The sequence below is a fragment of the Leucoraja erinacea genome, chromosome 15 (genome assembly GCF_028641065.1).
Source record: "Leucoraja erinacea ecotype New England chromosome 15, Leri_hhj_1, whole genome shotgun sequence".
NCBI lineage: Eukaryota > Metazoa > Chordata > Chondrichthyes > Rajiformes > Rajidae > Leucoraja > Leucoraja erinaceus.
In genome coordinates this window covers 2,290,463-2,312,508 of record NC_073391.1, presented here as the reverse complement: position 1 = coordinate 2,312,508, position 22,046 = coordinate 2,290,463, and the positions used below count along the sequence as shown (strand labels likewise).

General features: G+C 43.5%; 1 protein-coding gene across 2 annotated transcripts in view; it reads right to left on the bottom strand.

The window, feature by feature from the left end:
* Window positions 1-7,801: 7,801 nt before the first annotated feature.
* The window catches only part of tbc1d12b (TBC1 domain family, member 12b), a 105,772-nt gene continuing 91,527 nt past the window's right edge, over window positions 7,802-22,046 (bottom strand). For both annotated transcript variants that reach the window (XM_055646590.1, XM_055646591.1), the window contains 2 exons: window positions 21,027-21,285; window positions 7,802-9,606 (listed from right to left, as the gene is read on the bottom strand). In XM_055646590.1, coding sequence (XP_055502565.1) covers window positions 9,538-9,606; window positions 21,027-21,285 — 328 coding nt within the window. In that variant the 3' untranslated portion in view covers window positions 7,802-9,537. The remainder of the gene's footprint in view (window positions 9,607-21,026; window positions 21,286-22,046) is intronic.

Sequence of the window (22,046 nt, the reverse complement as noted above, 5' to 3'; positions counted from 1 at the left end):
GTACTCACTCTATACCCATGACTGCATAGCGAACCACAGTGCGAACTCCATAATCAAGTTCGCTGACGACACCACTATTGTGCAGCACTTTGTTGCAACAGTGGTTGTTTTTAAAGTGCTCTATAAATAAAGTTATTATTATTATTATTATTATTGTGGCGCGTATCATTGATGGGGATGAGTCAGAGTACAGAAGAGAGATCGAGCTACTGTCCATATGGTGCCAGCGCAATAACCTGGCCCTCAACCCCAGCAAAACCAAGAAACTGATTGTGAACTTTGGAAGGAGTAGGAGGGGGACCCACAGCCCCATTTATATACGGGTCGATGGTTGAAAGGGTCAAGAACTTCAAATTCCTGGGCGTGCACATCTCTGAAGATCTTTCCTGGTCCGAGAACACTAACGCAATTATCAAAAAAGCACATCAGCGCCTCTACTTCCTGAGAAGATTACGGAGAGTCGGATTGTCAAGGAAGACTCTCTCTAACTTCTACAGGTGCACAGTCGAGAGCATGCTGACCGGTTGCATCGTGGCTTGGTTCGGCAATTTGTGCGCCCTGGAGAGGAAAAGACTACAAAAAGTAGTAAACACTGCCCAGTCCATCATCGGCTCTGACCTTCCTTCCATCAAGGGGATTTATCACAGTCGCTGCCTCAAAAAGGCTGGCAGTATCATCAAAGACCCACACCATCCTGGCCACACACTCATCTCCCTGCTACCTTCAGGTAGAAAGTACAGGAGCCTGAAGACTGCAACAACCAGGTTCAGGAATAGCTACTTCCCCTCAGCCATCAGGCTATTAAACCTGGCTCGGACAAAACTCTGATTATTAATAACCACTTTCTGTTATTTGCACTTTACCAGTTTATTTATTCATGTGTGTGTATATATTTATATCATGGTATATGGACACATTTATCTGTTTTGTAGTAAATGCCTACTATTTTCTGTGTGCTTAAGCAAAGCAAGAATTTCATTATCCTATACAGGGACACATGACAATAAACTCACTTGAACTTGAACTTGTGATGTTGGTGGTAATACATTAATATAGATCAACAAGGAGTTAGTTAACTAAATGAAGTCAAGCTGTTGAAAATCAGCAATTTGATAAACAGAACCAGTGAGATGCTAGGGACCAGTGCTTAGTCATTGAGTTTTACAGTGTGGAAACAGGCTCTTCGGCCCAACCTGCACACGAGCTGGCCAACATGTCCTAGCTACACTAGACCCACCTGCCTGCGTTTGGTCCATATCCCTCCAAACCTGTTCTATTTCATGTACCTGTCTAACTGTTTCTTAAACGTTGGGGTTTCCCGAGCCCCCATTCGCCGTGATGGTATTTCAGTCACAGTGGCTGACGTCAGAAGATCCTTCAGAGCGGTGAACCCTCGGAAAGAGCCTGGACCTGATGGTATACCCGGTCATGTTCTAAAAACCTGTGCAGACCAACGTGTAGTTTTTACGGACATTTTCAACCTCTCACTTCTGAGGTCTGAGGTTCCCACCTGCTTTAAAAGGGCATTCATAATACCGGTGCCCAAGAAGAACAAGGTGACGTGCCTCAACGACTATCGACCAGTGGTACTAACGTCTGTGGTGATTAAGTGATTTGAGAGGTTGATTATGGTGCATATCAACTCATACCTCGACAAGAACCTCTACCCACTGCAGTTCGCTTACCGCCACAACAGATCAACGGTGGATGTGATCTCGCTGGCTCTCCACTCCGCTCTGGATCACTTGGACAACAAAAACTCGTATGTCAGGCTGTTATTCATTGATTACAGCTCGGCATTTAATACAATCACCTCCCCCCCCCCAAGCTGGTTACCAAGCTCTCAGAACTGGGTCTCTGGGCATCCCTCTGCAACTGGATCCTCGACTTCCTCATCCACAGACCACAGTCTGTCCGTATTGGTGGAAATGTGACAGCCTCGATAACAATCAGCACTGGAGCACCTCAAGGCTGCGTGCTCAGCCCCCTGCTGTACTCACTCTATACTCATGACTGCGTAGCCTGGCATAGTGCGAACTCCACCATCAAGTTCGCCGACGACATCACTGTTGTGGGACGAATCACTGATGGTGATGTGTCACCATCACTTGACTTGATTTGACTGCACCAATTGGTGCACGTGACAATAAATGCAACTTGAACCTGAACTTGGAACTGGGTCTCTGACACTCCACCGCTAGGCACTTGAGACAATTCAGAAAAGATCCACTTGGTGGATTCTTGGGACACAGTTATCTGGTGAGGACAGGTTGACAGTTGGGCTGTACAAATTACAGAGATTTGAAGAATATCATTTTATTGAAGCTTTCTGGTTTAACAGATGGATTGCTGCAAGGATGATCAACCTTGTGCAAAACGACATGACTTGAGGGAATAATTTCAGAATTACCTGGTCAACCAGTTAAACGAGAGTTGATACAACTAAACTTCTAAGCAAGCTGAGAAAATCCCTTTTGCAACTGGATCCTCAACTTCCTCATCAACACATCACAATATATACAAATTGGCAACACTTCCTCCTCCATATTTTTTTTCCTTCTTTTTTTTCTCTTCCTCCTCCATATGCATCAGCACAGGGGCACCTTAAGGCTGAGTGCTCAGTCCCCTGATCTACCTCTTCCCAGTCACATGCTGACCTTTCTGTCCTGGCCTTCCTCCAAAGCCAGAGTGAGGCCACACATGCAAATTGAAGGAACACTACCTCCTATCGCATACCGTTTGGGTAGCAAACCACCCAATGGAACATTGATTTCTCACACCTAGTTTCTTCCCTCCCACTCCGCCCACATTGCCCCACCTGGACTCACACCTACGTCTTGTCTCCTCCTCCACCCACATTCCTTTCACCAGCTTCACAACTTAGGGCACGGTGGCACAGGGATAGAGTATAGAAGTGAGATCGACCGGTTGACCAAATGATGCCAGCACAATAACCTGGCTCTCGATACCAGCAAAACCAAGGAACTGATTGGGAACTTTGGAAGGGATAGGATAGGGACCCACAGTCCCATTTATATCAACCTCCTGGTGGAAAGGGTCAAGAACTTCAAATTCCTGGGCGTACATATTTCCGAAGATCTTTCCTGGTCCCAACACACTGATGCACATCAGCGCCTCTACTTCCTGAGAAGATTACGGGGAGTCGGTATGTCAAGGATGACTCCCTCGAAATTCTACAGGTGCACAGTAGAGAGCAAACTGACCGGTTGCATCTTGGCTTGGTTCGGCAACTTGAACGTCCAGGAGCGGAAAAGACTGCAGAAAGTTGTGACCTCTGCCCAGTCCATCATCGGCTCTGACCTCCCCACCATCGACGGGATCTATCGCAGTCGCTGCCTAAAAAAGACTGCCAACATCATCAGAGACCCACACCATCCTGGCCACACACTCATCCCTCCGTTGTCATCGGGAAGAAGGTACAGGAGCTTGAAATGTGGAACATCCAGGTTCAGGATCAGCCATCAGGCTATTAAACACTACATCAAACACACTCTGAACAATAACAGCCTATTATTACTATTGTACATTATGTTTATTTATTGTGTATATGGTCTATGATATATAGACACACCATATTTTTTATCTCCTGTTCTGGATTATGTTTACATATTCTGTTGTGCTGCAGCAAGCAAGAATTTCATTGTCCTATCTGGGACACATGTCAATAAAACTCTCTTGACTCTTGGGATAGTCCCAGCCTCAACTACCTCCTCTGGCAGCTTGTTCCACACACCCACCACATGCTGTGTGAAAAAATTATCCCTAAGATTCCGATTAAATCTTTTTCCCTTCACGTTAAACCTATGTCCTCTGGTCCTCGATTCTCCTACTCTGGGCAAGAAACTCTGTGCATCTACCCGATCTATTCCTCTCATGATTTTATACACCTCTCCAAGATCACCCATCATCCTCTTGCGCTTCAAGGAATAGAGTCCCAGCCTACTCAACTCACACCTTCTGGTCCTGGCAACATCCTCGTAAAGCTGCTCTGTACGCTTGCCAGCTTGACAACATCAATTATCTACATTCAGTATAAAATACCTGGGTGAAGTATGTAATAGACCAACATTGATTTTACAAAGATAAACATAAACATTATAGGAATTACAGTAAAATATTGAATAGTGGGAAAATAGTAGAGACAATATAACAATACTGCAGGGCCTGGAGGACCTAGGTGTCTGTATACAAAATGTAGAGTTAGTGTGCAGGTTCAGCTGACAATTAAGAGAAAGAATACTGGTCTTTATTCCAACCATAGAAATAGAAAATAGGTGCAGGAGAAGGTCATTTGGCCCTTCGAGCCAGCGCCGCGATTCATTATGATAAAGGCTGATCATCCACAATCAGTAACCCGTGCCTGCCTTCTCCCCATATCACTTGATTCCACTAGCCCCTAGAGCTCTATCTAACTCTCTTTTAAATTCATCAAGTAAATTGGTCTCCACTGCCTTCTGTGGCAGAGAATTCCACAAATTCACAACTCTCTGGGTGAGACGTTTTTTCTCATCTCAGTTTTAAATGGCCTCCCCGTTATTCTTCGACTGTGGCCCCTGGTTCGGGCCTCCCCCAATATTGGGAACATTTTTCCTGTATCTAGCTTGTCCAGTCCTTTTATAATTTTATATGTTTCTATAATGGGCCTGTCCCACTTAGGCGATTTATTCGGCGACTGCTAGCACCCTTCATAGTCGCATCTGGTCGCCGAAAAGTTTCAACATGTTAAAAGGTACGACTCTTTGGGCGGCTAGTCACGTCCATACAGGAGTCCCCCACGACATGTCGCCTGTATGGTCATTAGTTGCCCAAAGAGTCGTGCCTTTTTCAGGTCACCGTTGGAATTTCAACATGTTCAAATTTTTCGGCAACCAGTGACGGGTGCCGGCAAGTCTCCAAAAAAATTGCGTAAGTGGGACAGGCCCTTAAGATACCCTCTCATCCTTCTAAATTCCAGTGAATACAAGTCCAGTCTTCCCAACCTGTCCTAATATGACAGTCCCGCCATCCCAGGGATTAACCTCGTGAACCTACGCTGCACTGCCTCAATGGCAAGGATGTCCTTCCTCAATTGCGTGGAGGGGGATATATTGTGCTCCGTTAATGAGGAAGTTGAAGGCACTTTCCCTGGCAACCGCAAGAGATGCTACACCTGTCGCTTTACCTCCCCCCTCAACTCCATTCAAGGACCCAAGCAGTCGTTCCAGGTGCGACAGAGGTTCACCTGCATCTCCTCCAACCTCATCTATTGCATCCGCTGCTCTAGATGTCAGCTGATCTACATCGGTGAGACCAAGCGTAGGCTTGACGATCGTTTCGCCGAACACCTCCGCTCGGTTCACATTAACCAACCTGATCTCCATGTGACTCAGCACTTCAACTCTCCCTCCCATTCCAAATCCGACCTTTCTGTCCTGGGCCTCCTCCACGGCCAGAGTGAGGACCACCAGAAATTGGAGGAGCAACACCTCATATTCCGCTTGGGAAGTCTGCACCCTAGTAACATAAACATTGAATTCACCAATTTCCGGTAGCCTTTGCTGTCTCCTCCCCTTCGCAGCTCCCCCTCAGCCCTCAGGCTCCTCTTCCTTTTTTCTTTCTATTCCCCGCACCCCCACCCTACACCAGTCTGAAGAAGGGTTTTGGCCCGAATAGTTGCCTATTTCCTTCGCTCCATAGATGCTGCTGCACCCGCTGAGTTTCTCCAGCACTTTTGTCTACCTTCGATTTTCCAGCATCTACAGTTCCTTCTTAAACAAATTACAGACAATAATGAGAGATCAATCATGTGATTGAATGGTGCCAGAACAACAACCTTGCTCAAACTCAGTATCACTAAGGAGCTGATAGTTGACTTTAAAAGAGGAAGACAGAGGATCCACAAACCTGTCGTCCTGATGGGTTGATGGTGGAGAGAGTCAACAACTTCAAGTTCCTAGGCATGCATATTTCTGTAGCTCTGCCCTGGACCCATCACACTGATGTAATCATAAAGAATGCCCATCAATGCTTCTACTTCCTTAAAAGACGGAGGCGATTTGGTATGTCGACAAATACTCTCCTGGACTTCTACAGGACTATGCTAGAGAACATATTGCCAGGTTCAGTAACTCGAATGACCAGGAATGAAGATGACAAAAAGAGGTGGACACTGCCTGGTTCATCACAGGTACCAACTTCCTCATCATCAAAGAGATCTATAGGAGACATTCTCAAAGAGGCAGCCAGCATCATCAAGAACCCACACCATCCTCACTACATACTCATTTCACTCCTGCCATTGGAAAGAAGGTAGAGGAGTCTGAAAAACATGATCTCCAGGTTCAGAAATATCCTCTTCCCAACAATCATCAGGCTATTTATTGAACACTACAAACACCAACTAAATCACGGACTGTTTTGGTTGCACGAGAAATGCTTTTTTGCATTTGTTTTTGTATTAATCGTGTATTTCTTTTTATTTAATTTTTTATTTGTATATCATGTTATATATTGAGTTTACAGATGTTTACTGGTCTGTTATGCTGCTGTAAGAAATAATTTAATTGTTCCATTTTGGTACATTTGACAATTAAACTTGATTCTCCTGATGAAAAATTTATTCCGATGGTGCGAGACTGAGTTCTTGATTTTGGCTGCACCATTAAGTGTATGATGTTCCAAAACTCCCGCCGAGTAATCCCAAAATAACTTTCCTTCGCTCCATAGATGCTGCCTCACCCGCTGAGTTTCTCCAGCATTTTAGTCTACCTTTGATTTTTCAGCATTGGCAGTTCTTTCTTAAATAACTTGCTAACAGCCATGTTAACAAATGAACGTGAATAAATGAGCAAGTTGGAATCACCAGGAACTCCCAAAGGGCAGGTAATTAACATTTGCTTGGTCATCTTTCACTATTAATGTTATGCAAGTAAAATAGAAATTCAAAACTAAAGATCACAACATGATTATTGAAGTGTGTAGGAAAGAACTGCAGATGCTGGTTTAAATCAAAGGTAGACGCAAAATGCTGGAGTAACTCAGTGGGTGAGGCAGCATCTCTCGAGAGAAGGAATGGGCGACGTTTCTGGTCGAGACCCTTCTTCAGACCGATATCAGGGGAGGGGGCGGGACAAAGATAGAATGTAGTCGGAGACAGTAAGACTAGTGGGAGAACTGGGAAGGGGAGGGGATGGAGAGAGAGGGAAAGCAAGGGCTATTTGAAGTTAAATCGGTAGACACACAATGCTGGAGTAACTCAGCTTCCCTCTCTATCCACTCTTGCTTTCCCTCAATATCCCCTCCACCTTCATAGTTCTCTCACTAGTCTTACTGTCTCTGACTACATTCTATCGTTGTCCCGCCCCCTCCTGACATCAGTCTGAAGAAGGGTCTCGACCCTAAACGCCACCCATTCCTTTTCTCCAGAGATGCTGCCTGTACCGTTGAGTTACTCCAGCATTTTATGATTATTGAAGAAACGTGCTATGGAGATTTTAATTACGATCGCTTAATGTACATGTCATCCTGAAGTGGGAAAATACACAAAAACATTTTACCTGGTTTCATTAGTTTGATGCCAATCGCCTGGTTTTGCAGAAATCGTTAAGTATCAGCCGAACACCAAACTAATTAATGAGTCAAAAAGATATACCAATGTAGGTCTCAAGCTGGGAGTGTTAGACATTTTTGCTTATTTCATCACTAAACCAAGTACCGAACCATTCTTGTATTTTGTTTAAACACCAGACAATTTAAACCCATTTCAAGTTTGCAAAATTGAACAAAAAGCACACATTTGAAGGCACTTGACTTCATACTTTATTTACATATGAAACTGGTGTCTAGTGGTATTATTTGTGGACTGTCTCCCTCCTATATACAATTTGCATATACATTATATTTGTATTCAATATGAAATCTGTACAATAGAAAGCAAGATAAAGAAATTCATTTAACTAAATGAAAGGATATATAAATAAAAAATCTTACATTTTAAAGTATTTTGCACTCCATCTGTAGTACATTAATGCTTATAGAACATGCCAATTCCTTTAAAGACTTCAAAACAATCTCAAAAGTAAAAATTCCTACAGAATTCATATTCAATATTAACTTGCAACATGAGAATACAAGAGCTGGTTTTGCTAAAAATACAAAATAAAGTACAAATCCTTTCAAATTAACAAAAAAAGAAAAATGTAAGAAAGTATACTTTATAATTTGCACACGAGACAAATCTCAAATTTACACAAACATCTGTCACTTTTCACAGCAGAAATTACATCAAGTTAGAAAAAAAGCCTGATAGTTTAGCCCTCTGCTTTTTCGTGATTACCAACAAATAATTTCACCTCCTATTTCCGCACTGTGAGCAGACAAGTCCTGAGCAATGTAATATATACACTGCCACAGGTTGTGGTTCTCAAATTTCATCACCTGATTTGAAATAAATGTTACTTAATGTTATCATGGTTTACATTCCAAAACTTGTGCAAAGAACTGCCATTTTGGGGAGTTTCCTGTATTGCACATTATAAAACATACACACAGTTGCTCATGTCAAGTCCATAGCACCTGTCTGAGGACAATCACAAAGAATTATCAGCTGAGAGACACCGACTTCACTGGAGTAGTATCATATTTGGAATTTTCTAAACTTGGACATTTCACAGTTCTACCATTCTGTTGGTAACTCACCTGTAAGCTTGGAGATTATACAACACCCATAGTTCCATTGTTGAAAGCACCAGAATAAACAGATATTACTGAAATAAGTCTTTAAAAATCATTGTAGTACAGTTCAGTAATCACTAAATGCCACAGTTCAGTATTTGAATGAAAAAAAAATCATCAGATTTCCAGAAGACAGGAACTACATGAAAATATTAAAGAGAATGTTGTGTAATATTTTGAAACTATGCACTAACAGGTTGACAAATGCGTTCTTGCAAAACAGAAGAGTACTGGTTAGAATGCTCTCCCTTCCTTGTTTTTTTTTATTTCAGATTCCTTGAAAGCAAAATGATTGTATTAAAAAGGTTAAAAAAAATCCCAAATATGATCATGGCTAAAAAGCTACACATAACAGGATAGCAATTCAAAATCCGTTTGGTCCAAGTTAGGTAGTTTCTGGAAATCAGCTGGCTTTGGAGGTATGCTGGGCCACAGAAACATGGTATAGTAAGATGGTTGGTCTATAAGTGCTCCAAAATTTTACATCTCAGTTTTCAGTCAGCTAATAAATGCAGAATAAACTACTCTGCACAGGGCTCCACTTTTCATTTAATACTGACACTAGTGTAAACAATTATTTTTGCTGGGCAAAGCCACAAGAAGCTCCACTGCCCCTTTAACCTCTTCCCATCAATGCGTGCAACATACACAGATCTTTGGGTCATCAATAGTCCAAAATATTCAGTTCTTTAACCCCAACTGACAACAACTTTAAATAGATGAACTGAAGAAATTCCCATGTAGTATTGCTACACCATTAATTCTAACAAACTCCTGCAAACATCAAAAGTCCTTAAAGGAATATTAACTCTTCAGGGCGGGACTGTGGTTCTTCTCAATCTCTCTGTTTTCCTTCATCAGTGAAGCAAACACCTGCAGGTTATAAAAGGGAAGAATGAGTTCTCGTGTACAAATAATTCAAAGCAAACTGGTTCATAAATTGACTTTAGAATGGAGCTGCATGGCAACGTTGGTCATTATGGTAATTATTATTATGTACTTAAAATCAAATTACAAGGAAAATGCCTCTTCGGGTGCTGAACCTATAGATTTGGAAACAACAATATATTTGTTTCCAAATCTATTTTCCAAATATTGTTTCCAAATATATTTAATTAGAGTTGCTTTGGCAGACATCAGAGAGGTGAATTCCACACAGCTGCATTATCATTGCTAGAGCACCATAACTCAGTGCTTTAACACGGCATTGACTGCTACTGAAGCCTGAAGAAGGGTCGTGACCCGAAACGTCACCCATTCCTTCGCTCCAGAGATGCTGCCTGTCCCGCTGAGTTTCTCCAGCATTTTGTGTCTACCTTCAAGTCAAGTCAAGTTTTATTCGTCACTTGCATAGAAAGTGCAGCGAAATGAATTTGCCAGCAGCGGTACAATAAAAAAGAACATCCAATACAATACACAATAAAAATTGAACACAAACATCCACCACAGCATTCATCACTGTGGTGGAAGGCACAAAGTTTGGTCAGTCCTCCTCCATTTTCCCCAGTGGTCGGGACCACAACCCTCAGCAGTTGCCGCTGCGGGCGTCCGGATGTGCAGACAACGTAAGTCCAGGTAAGTCCTGAATCGGTGCTTCCCCGCCGGAGACCACGGCGTCAAGATGGTATAAGCCGCAGGCCGGCGGTCGAAGAGCTAAAGTCCCTGCCGCGCCTCAGCCGGAAGCGCTGCAGACCGCAGGGCCATCAGTGTAAATCAGCATCTGCAGTTCCTTCCTGCACATTGACTGTTACTAGCTGCACTTTAACATTTTGTATTATTCCATAATCCTAGGAGAGAACCAAATGTTCACATTTATTGCCACCTCTCATTGAATTACTGGAGATGATGAGGAGGTACGATTTATACTCATCTCCTGGTAGTGGGAGACCCCTAGTGGTTGAAATGCTCTCATTCATTAAAAGTGATCATTATTGGCTTGAATAGGACAGACTATAATAAATGAACAGTACACAGTGGGAACATGAACACAGAATGTGGAAGCTGGAGGAAAGGATGCTCAGAGATTTAAAAAAAGCAGCAGGTATGAATGCACTAGGAATTGGACAGGTTGGGAGAGTGGACAGAGATGTGGCAGATAGAATATAGTGCGGAGTCAGACTATTTTCTAAATGGGGAGAGAATCCAGAAATCAGAGGTGCAAACAGGCTTGGGAGTGCTGATGCAGGATTCCCAAAAAGTTAATCTGTAAATCGAATCAGTAGTAAGGAAAGCAAACTCAATGCTAGCATTTATTTCAAGAGAGCTTGTACACAAAAACAAGGATGTAATGCTGAGGCTCTATATGGCGCATTCGGAATATTGAGAGCAATTTTGGGCACCATATCTGAGGAAGGATGTGCTGGCTCTGGAGAGGGCCCAGAGGAGATTTACAAGAATGATTGCAGGAATTAGTAGGTTAACCTATGATGTGCGTTTGTCCGTACTGCGTCTGTAGCCTCAGAATGAAGGGATGTTCTTTTAGGAAGGAGATGAGGAGAAATGTCTTCAGTCAGAGGGTGGTGAATCTGTGGAATTCTTTGTCACAGAAAGCTGTGGAGGCCACATTAGTGGCTATTTTTACGGCAGAGATAGGATAGATTTTTGATTAGTACAGGTGTCAGAGGTTATGGAGAGAAGGCAGGAGAATGGGGTTAAGAGGGAGAGACAGATCAGCCATGATTGAATGGTGGAGTAGACCCGATGGGCCGAACAGCCTAATTCTACTATCATTTATGACCTTATGACCAAGACATGGGGAACTTTGTAGACAAAGGCAATGATAGGAATTTTTGTTTCCATCAAAATGTACCCATGTATATAACCTCCTCAGTGGCAGGGAAAAGGCACAGAATATTATGTGAAAGGCTATGGTAAATGAGAGCAGAAATAGAAAGGTCAATCAGAGTAATGAGTGGCTAGACATGTGGTATAGGAGGAGAGGCTTCGGATTCTTGGGTCACTGGAAGCAGGGCAGCAGAAGGAGGAACTAGTTCAAGAGGGAGGCTCTTCAAGAGTTCAAGAGGCTATATTTAAGAGTGAGTTAGATGTGGCCCTTGTGGCTAAAGGGATCAGGGGGTATGGAGAGAAGGCAGGTACAGGATACTGAGTTGGATGATCAGCCATGATCATATTGAATGGCGGTGCAGGCTCGAAGGGCCGAACGGCCTACTCCTGCACCTATTTTCTATGTTTCTAAGAGAAATGGGATGCACGACAAAAGGAGTGAATCTTATCTTCGTGGGGAGTATCACTAGTGTGGTGAGAAATGGTTTAAAGTAAATGGCCTCACGGATGAGCAATCACATGTGGCAGCTATAAAGAGAGGCACAAAATAAAGGGAGCATAAGATGGAATATTCTGTGCATACTGTAGTACATCAGGTGGGGCAGTCAAAGGGAAGGGCAAAAAAGGTAAATTTAGAACGCATGTGTGAAAACTCTCAAAATAGGTACAGATATTCATGCGGGAATATTGTCCTATCAGTAACAGCAAAGACAGGCAAAATACAGTTAGCTGAAGTGAAAAATATGTTACACTCTACTGTAGCAAAGAATAAGAATTTCTTATAAGAATAAGGATCCAGAAGGATTTCCACAAATAGTATATTTTGAGCTCAGCAACAAAGGAGACTTCACTGGATCAGGGAATTGTGCCAAGTAGACCCGGTAACCAACTTAAAAATAGTAAGCATGTATATCTTCATTCATATACTGCATCCATATCTCCCTCTATCACCATCTCTCATTACTCTTTCCCAGTCTCTCAGGCTGAAGAAGGCTCTCGACCCAAAATGCCATCTATTTCTTTTCTCCAGAGATGCTGCCTGTCTAAACTGAGTTACTCCAGACAACTCCAGCAATCTATCTTAAGCATCCCGTGAGATGCTTTAGATTACTGAAAAAGAACAGGAGCAAGCTGTTTATTAGTGGGAGCAAAGCTTCAGATTTAATTTGACAAAATGCCATGGGTAGCGTGCAACCAAAATACATTAGTAAAACAGTAACATAGTAATAAATCATCATATACCTATTAAAAGACTGATCTTGTAGTTGTGTGTATTTGTTTGTGTATAATCACATATTCTCGAAAAAACGACACGCTAACGGTAAAATCTTTACATATTGCGGCAGACATTTTTTCCGTGGAGTCCAAAATCACCTTATCTGAAAAATTAATTCTATATTTCTATAGTTATTAATGAAAATGCTCAAAAATCTGAAAAAAATTTGAAAAAAACCTCGCTGCCTTCTTCCTCATGCTGTGAGTGACATCACCCACCCGACCACTTCCCCCCATACTCTGGCCCTACCTCCTGGAGCCTGCAGCCGCTAGCGAGGGAGTATTGCGTTTGTGAACCAGCCTTCTCCTGTGACGACGCGCCCCCCCACCCCATAAACTCCCCCCCCCCCCCCCCCCGCTCCCTCTCTGCCCCCCGTGTCCCGTGGGGGCCACGGGTAGGGGACGGGTGTGTTGGGGAGCAGACCCAACGGGTCTGCACTTGGTCTAGTCTTCTTTAAAGATGTTTCAGGCAAAAGCCATTGTTATAAGAGAAAGGTCATGAAATAAAATCCAGACCTCTCTGTACCAAAAATAATGAATAAACACAAATATCAATGATTTTCTGCTCTACTTTTGCTACAAAAACACATACTTTGTACTTGTTCAATGTATAATTGAGTTGCTAGTGGCATACTAAGCCCAAAATAATTTTCACATTGCTCCAAAAAAATAATTGTATTTCCCCCAGAATAAGTTTATAATATATTGACATAAAAAAAATATTGTGCCTATCCCCATCCTTTATTTTATAAAAGGTCATAATTAGAATTTTTACATCCTGGTTTGCCTTAATCTTCAATCTGACTGACTCCATTAACGGAACAAAAACACCATATCCAGACACTCGCCCCAGGTGACACAAACAGGTTTGGAAAGGGAAAATCCAAGCCAAAAACTTATTCCGGCTGGTCTCCTCTTAACCAGAGTCTTAATTGCCTCCCAATTATACCTGGGATTAGAAGAATGGGGTTGATTTCTCTAGAACTGAGAGGCCGAAAGGAGGGATTTTGATGGAGTAAAAATGACTAATTTCCCCAAGGCAGATAGTGATAGGGTTCTGAGCTCAGTACATGTAGGCAATGAAATCAAGCCAACGTACATGGCAAGTTGCTATTCTATTCCAACTCAGTAGCTTCCCAGACACACTCTCGTCATCAGGAAGAAATATTTCCATCATCCATTGCTGATTTAATGCTTAAGTGTCCCCTTGCTTCAATCATTTCAATGCTGTCCAAGTCAGCCTCCCATTTTTGCACCCTCCATAAACTAAATTATCCCAAATTCTTCCGCTCCCTAAGTATTATTCTAACTTCACTTGTGTTTGTTGGCTTATGTTAACTTCCAGGCCAATCTATCAATCTATAAAACTCTGTGCCTGACGTCTGGCTGCCTTTCTGCCTTTTGATTCGTGCCCAATACTCGCAGATGTCCAATCGGAATGGCCGATGCTCGCAGATGTCCAATCGGAATGGATCCTTTTACTTTCTTCCTTTGATTCACTGCCACGCCGAATCCAGACGCTCAATCTTCCAGATCTTTTCCATTTCGGCGGAGATTTCGCTTTTCCTTTTAACTATCCGCTCCTCATTACATTACGTCGCCTTTAAGTACACGTTTTTAATCAAATCCTTCTCCCCCCCCTCCCCCCCCACTCACTCATTTTGTCGCCTCCTGCTGGCCAGCGACCATAACGGCTGCTGGTGCCCGCATTTCAACCTCAAGAGACGCCATTTAATTCGGCCTTTCAAGAACGGCTTCAGTTCGAGGACCACGTCTCCCGTGGGAGCTGCGGGTAGGGAACGGCTACGGGTAGGGAACAGCTGCGTTGGGGGAGCAGACCCAACGGGTCTGCCATTGCACTAGTATATAACTAAAACTCTGATCATTATCTTCCGGTTTGCGCACACTCTCATTTGCGTAAAAACGGTACGTGATAGCGCTACAATTTTTCGCGAGCTTACTTTATCGTTCTCCTGTGCTGTGAGTGCACCAAGTTTCCTTCCGATCGGTGGTCTGATGTAAGAGTTAGCAAGGTTTTAAAAATCCTAAAAACCGCTCGTGCACAGATTGATCTCCTCTCCTGACGTTCAGCGCCGCGTGGATTGGTCTTTTCTCCTGTCACCCTGCGGGACGGTCTGCCCCTTCCTGCACCATCGCGGCTTTACTGGAGCTGAGGAGGGCCAGCGGAGGTTTCCAACCGGACACAATATTAGGAGGGACCGGAAGCCTGGCACGGCACGGGAGATGTCGCCAAAGGGAAAGCAGAGAATCTGATCCTGGCGGAGGAGAGCGTCCAACGCCCGTTGTGAGTCCCTATCAGCCCTTCCCCTCCGGTCCCCCTCGCTGGCTCCTGCCCCCCTCCCCCGTGATACCGCCCTCTCCCCCACAACCGTCTTTTCTCCGAGCTCTCTCCCCCCCGCCCCAACCCCGCGCTTCCCCCAACACCCCCACCAACCGCTGAAGCCGTCTCCCTCCCCCGGCTACAGGATGCTCCTGTCGGTCCCCGCCAGAAGCCGTCCCCAACTGCAGGATGCTCCCCACCGCCCCAGCCCCCACCTGAAGCCGTCTCCGTCCCCAGCTGCAGGATACCCCTCCCTCCCCCACCTGAAGCCATCCCCCTCCCCCGGCAGTAGGAGGCAGCTCCAGGCCACGGGCCCGAGAGCCCCCTCCTGAAGCCATCCCCCTCCCCTGCTGGGAGCCACTCCCCTCCACCGGCCCCCGCCTGAAGCCGTCCCATCCACAGCTGCAGGATGCTCCCCACTGGTCACCGCCTGAAGCCGGATGACCATGACAGTGATAGACCAGTGATAGGGAAGCAGCAGCGGTTAGTCCATGACAGCAATAGGCAGCGGCAGGCCACCTCAGGGGTAGGCAGTAGCAGGCTATGGCAGTGGAAGGCCACGACAGCACTCCCCCCCACGACAGGCTCCCCCTTAAGCCGTCCCCCTCCCCCAGCTGCAGAATGCAACGAGAGGCTCAACAAGAAAGAATGGACTGAATAAATCTCATCTTTAAATTGTTGTTATATTTTAAGAGTTATTCACATTTGAAGCTTTAATAAATCCCTTTTCCACTTGCCGTGCCCGTCAGCTGCACCTGCGCAGTAATACCTGCGTGTTCTACGTCACAATGGGAACCCAATGGGAGGGAATGGCTGCGCCGCCAGAGAGCCGCGAATAGTGGGTGGGGGGTTGAGGTGGGATAAGTGAGTGCAGGATGCACCCCCACCGACCCCCAACAGCCACCGCCTGAAGCCGTCCCCCTCTCCCGGCTGTAGGATGCCCCCCACCCCCCACTGGCCCCCGACAACCCCGCCTGGGGCCGCCCCCCTCCCTAGGCTGCAGGATGCTCTCCCCGTGACCAGTCCCTGACAGACCCCGCCTGAAGCCGCCCTCCTACTCTGGCTGCAGGACGCTCTCTCACTCCCCCCCTCCCCACCGGCCCCCGACAATCCCCGCCTGAGGGGGGATGGAGTGCGTGCGTGAAGGGTAAGAGGTGAGTAGAGGAGGGGGATCAGGGGTGTCACAACAGGAACCCATCAGCTGCGCCTGTGCAGTTAGGGGCTATGGGTGAGTGGTGGAATATTGCGTTGGGGGAACGGGTTGCGTTGGGGGACCAGGTCTCCCGTGTGACTGGGACCCAACGGGTCCCACTTAGTCTAGTACCATTTAAAAATACTTCTTGTTTTCAGATATCTCCCTCTATTTCTGTAGTCTCCTTCAACTCTTATGTCCACATACTTTGCTTCACTTGTGGCAGAGATGCATTTAACTTGCTAGGTCCCAAGTTTTAGAGTTCTATCTGTAAAGTTCTTTGAATATTGATTCAAAGGATGAGAAAATAGGAAAAGCATGTCAGTTTTTGCTTGAATCCATTGAAGTGCTTTCAAATGTTTCCCCACTTGTCCTGGAAGACCCAAATCGAAGCAATGGCCAAGAAAGCACACCGATTCCTCTACTTCCTTAGAAGGCTTAGGAAATTCAGCATGTCCCCAACAACTCTCACCAACTTCTACAGATGCGCCATAGAGAGCATTTTATTAGGATGCATCACAGCATGGTTCTTGGTTTCGTGGTCCTCCAAAATATTCCAAATGGAATTTAAACTGGAGGTGGTTTGGGTACAGCTCCACCCAACACCACAAGACTGCAAAAAATTGTGGTCGCAGCCCAGACCATCACACAAACTCCCTTCCATCGATACTTCAAGCTGCCTGGGCAAGGCCACCAGCATGACGAGTGTCGCCCTGGTCATTCCTTCTTCTTCCCTCAGGCAAGAGGCACAGAAGTGTGAAAACGCATACCTCTAGATTCTGGGATAGTTTCTTTCCAGGCGACTGAACCATTCTATCAACAACTAGACAGCGGTCCTGAGCTCATGAAGACCCAAGGACAATCTTTAATCACACTTTTCCTTGCACTAAATGTTATTCCTGTACATATATCTGTACACTATGGATGGTTCAATTGTAATCAAGTATAACTGTGAATATGCAGACATGGGAGTGCTTTGGCAATGTAAGGTGACTGTGAAACTTGGCTTCACTAGTGGTTACATCACAGGTGCTGCGATTCCTGCAAATCACGTCATCACCAAGTCCGGACCCCTATAGAAGTTTCTGTTTTGTTTCAATGTACTGACGCTTGTTCTGTATCAGTGTTTGGGCAAAGGGGTTGCCTCCCACTGTATTTTCCAGCCACTATCTGTGATTGGGCTAAGGGATTGTCTCCCCCTGTACTTTCCCGCCACTGTATATTAGTATAAATAGGGGATCGTTTCATTGGGGCGTGTTGGTTGTCATTAATTCTGTTCTGTTTGCTCGAGGCTGCTGCAGGTTCGAGTGAGTGGATCCGAAGCCGGCCCTGCGGTGAATAATAAAGAAGGGTTTGGACTCCAGCATTCGATTCAGTGTTTTACTGACCCAGACAAGGGGTGGGTAGAAGAACTGGAATTACCATTGTCTTTCCGCTGACTAGATTGCACGCAACAATAGCTTTTCACTGTACCTCGGTACGCCTGACAATACACCATAAAAAATATATTAACTTTAAGGTTCTATATCAGATCCTAATTGCTGTAACTATCCTTTGGTTGTTAAAGAAAAATGAAAAAAAACGATCTCCTTCCTCCCACTTTACTTCAAAAAATTAGAACTTCGTCAACTCTCAAATATCCCATAACATCACCAATGCTGAGGTTTCCTAGTTCATTTCATCTTATCCCATGATATTAAATATCCTCTCAATAAATCTCTAACTGCGGTCATACATACCACATTTCTGTTTAAACTCCATGTTACCGGTTACTGTCTCCTTTCACTGGCAATGCAATATGTGCCGAGAATACAATAACTGCCAGCACTCACTGGGAAATGGAGGAAACATGATAACAATATCCATAGTCCACACAATACCTGTAAATCTAGAAATTGCCATCCGTGTTTCACTCAGGTGGCAAATCAAAAAATAATGAATTAACACAAATATCAATCATTTTTTGCTCTACGTTTGCCACCAAAACACATACTTTGTACTTTGTTCAATGTATAATTAAGTTGCGAGTGGCATACTAAGCCCAAAATAATTTCCACATTGCTTCTAAAAGCCAATTGTATTTTCCCCCAGAATAATTTTTAAATATGATGACATATGGTGCCTATCCCCACCCTTTATTTTATAAAAGGTCATAATTAGAATTTTTACATCCTGGTTTGCCTTAATCTTCAATCTGACTGACTCCATAAATAGAACAAGAACTCTATTTCCAGGCACTTGCCCCACCTGACAGAAACAGGTTTGGAAAGGGAAAATCCAAACCACAAAACATATTGCCGGCTAGTTTCCTCTTAACCAGAGTCTTAATTGCCTCCCAATTCACACAATACCATAATTTTTCCCTTTCTTCCCAACATAAACCCACCGCTGCTCATTCTCTAAACTTCATCTTTTACTTTTGGTTTAACCTAAAGACCCAAAAGATGAAACATATAGTGATTTCTAATTTTACTTTGTGAATACCATGTTACTAGACATGTCAAAAGTATCACAGGGTTGGTAGTACTGAAGCCTTTTTAAGAAGTCAGATGTTTGAATAACACAGGCATCTGTTGATCACACATCTGACCATGCACAATTTGCAGAGAGTAGGAGGCAAAAATGTGAAGCAATACATGGATTCATCTTTACTTTCCACACCAATAAACTTCATAAGATGTCCAAGGTCCGAAACGTTGTTCAGCACAAAGGGTAGGTACGTCATTAACAGCTTAAGTTACACCCTGTTCCAGTGTAGTTTATTGTTACGTGTACCGAGGTACAGTGAAATGCTTTTGTTGGGTGCTATCCAGTCAGCGGGGAGACAATACATGATTACAATAAAGCGATTGTAATGTGTGACTGTAGGTCTGCTTCTCAATTACTCGCCTGGGCTGGGCGCCGTCTTGGATAACTTTTGCTTTGATAACAAAAAAGAGTAAAATTGTCAGGTGCTTATCAATTAATTCATTCTTTATTCATGACACATGCAGCTCTTTGCAGCTCAGCAGGCCAGAAATCTTTATCAGCTTTTGCACATCCGACAGTCTCAGTTACCAGCAATTCTGGCTCGTGCCAACATGGATTAACGTAGCTGGTCTATTGAATACTGTGGGGAACATGTATGCCTTGTGAATCTCATGAGTAAACAGCGTTGAGAATGATATTTTATTCACTTAATTTTGTGCATCTTCGAAATGTTTGGGTTCTGAGTGCATTTTGGCATGAGAAACTAAATACATCAGTCATGTCAGTCATTTTATCTTTTAACAATGTAATGAGAAACTTTTAATCAAGCAAAGTGATCTCCTTCCCACAGACCTCCCAATCTTTAGTAGTAATTAAACCCAGTAATTTGAGATAGGAACTGCAACTCACCTTACCTTGCCTCCAAATAATTTCAGTAGCCATTGATACAGGGTTACAATCAGTATCAAATTACACAATCAGAAAAGATGTGTAGGAAGGAACTACAGATGCTGGTTTAAACCAAAGATAGACACAAAAGACTCAGCGGGTCAGACATCTATGGAGAAAAATAATAGGTGATGTTTCGGGTCGAGACCATTCTTCAGAGTCCGAAGAATAGTCTCGACCCGAAACATCATCTATTTATTTTCTCCAGAGATGCCGTCTGACCCGCTGAGCCTTTTGTGTCTATCTGCAATCAGAAACGTCATTATCAAAAATAACGCTCAACATTTAACCCAACAGGAAATGTGTAATTGTTGGCAACAAATAAAAGCTAAAAACAAGTCTATTATCTGTTGTTAAATCAGGAGGTTCTTATCCATGCAACAAATGATACTGTCATTTACAAAATCATATACAAAAGTAAGACATGTAATACTTTCTTAAACTCTCAGCAAACTAAACTTTAAAAGCTTTAACGCACCTTGTACTTTGGAATATTTACATGACAATATGCCACAATTGACCTCCGATTGCTTTGAGGTATATTGTTCTTAAACTAAAGGCATATTCCACAATATATATTTAGAGCTACTAATAGTTGTGAATGAAGCACAATACTTATTCAACTACATGTGCATTTTAGAAGCTAATCTAACCCATACCTTTGTAAACTGCATAAAAATTAAAACTTTTTGGATGGATATTTTTTAAAATATTTCTGAAGTTGTTAATATTCAATTGGATCCTGATCCAAAACTAATAATATTAGGAATATCAGAACAAAGTATAAAACTTACAATAAATCAAAGACATTTTCTTGATTATAGTCTAATAATTGGGAATAAATTAATACTAAAATTTTGGAAATATCCAACAACCCCCACATGTGGACCACAGAAATGTCTGAGACCTTACACTTGGAAAAAATTAGACTGGTCTTAATTGACAAATCAGAACTATTTGCTAGAATATGGTCTCCATTTATTGATTTTCTAAAAAGGTAAATTGGTTCAAATTGGACTGAAACTTGAGTCCAGGAATTGATGAATAATTACACTTTATAATCTATAGACCTATCTCCAAAATTGTGTTATTGGTAATTTGTTTTTTCCCTCCCGTCTCTATTAGTTGAGTTTCTTTTTTTTTTCTCTTATTTCTTTTTCTCCCTACAGCTCTAGCTTTCAAAAAAAAGCTTTGTATATATGTAATTGGTAAACAATTTTGTTATTATATGTATATGCTTCTATTAAAAATATTATTTAATAAAAACAACGTGCATTTCCTCACCTGTGTCCATTTTTTGTTACTACTGTGCATTTGAACAGTAGTGATGCAAGCAAAGAGTTTTTCTGATGTGATGTCTTCAGGCAGTTTGGTAAGAAATTGAGCTATGTGAATAAAATCCATTTGCACTAAAATTTCCTCGTACAACTTGAGAATGCCCAGTGCTGTCCGAAAAAGAAACTCTTCCCCATCACGGCAAAAGACATCCCAGACTCGACAAGCCAGGTCCAGGGGGAGTGACTTACTATAGAGTGTAAATATCCTGCAATTAAAGAATACAACTATTAAGTGAATTGCATCATAGTGGCTGATGTAGCCTCCTGCCCAACCAGAGGAAACAATGTTCTGCACTTAGTTTACACTAATATTACTGAAGCCTACAAAGCCCTCCCCCTTCCCCACCTTGGACAGTCTGACCACCTCTCCCTGTTCCTGCTCCCCAAATACACACCTCTGATCAGACGTGTGAAACCTACCATGAGGACAGTGAAGGTTTGGCCTGAGGGGGCTGTCTCTGACTTACAGGAGCAGTTTCAGCAGACAGACTGGAGTCTCTTTGCTACTCAGTCCACCTTCAATTCACAAGTGGACATCAACTCGTACACCTCAACAGTTCTGGACTATATAAAATTCTGTACCGATAATGTCACTACCCACAAGGAGATAAAGACCTTCCCTAACCAGAAGCCGTGGATGAGCAGGGAGGTCAGACTCCTACTGAAGGCTCGCGATGCCGCTTTCAGATCTGGCGACGCTGAGGGATACAGCTCATCCAGGGCCAATCTGAAAATGGGAATTAGGATTGCTAAACTCAATCATAAACAGTGGATTGAGGAGCATTTCCACAACAACTCTGACCCCAGGCGCATGTGGCAAGGAATCAAATCCCTTGCCGATTACCAGAAAGTTAACACCCCTCCCCCAGACAACGCCACACCTGCCTGACGAGCTAAACCACTTCTATGCTCGCTTTGACCGGGACAACAAAACCCCAGCCATTAAAGTTGCTCCACCCACGAATGA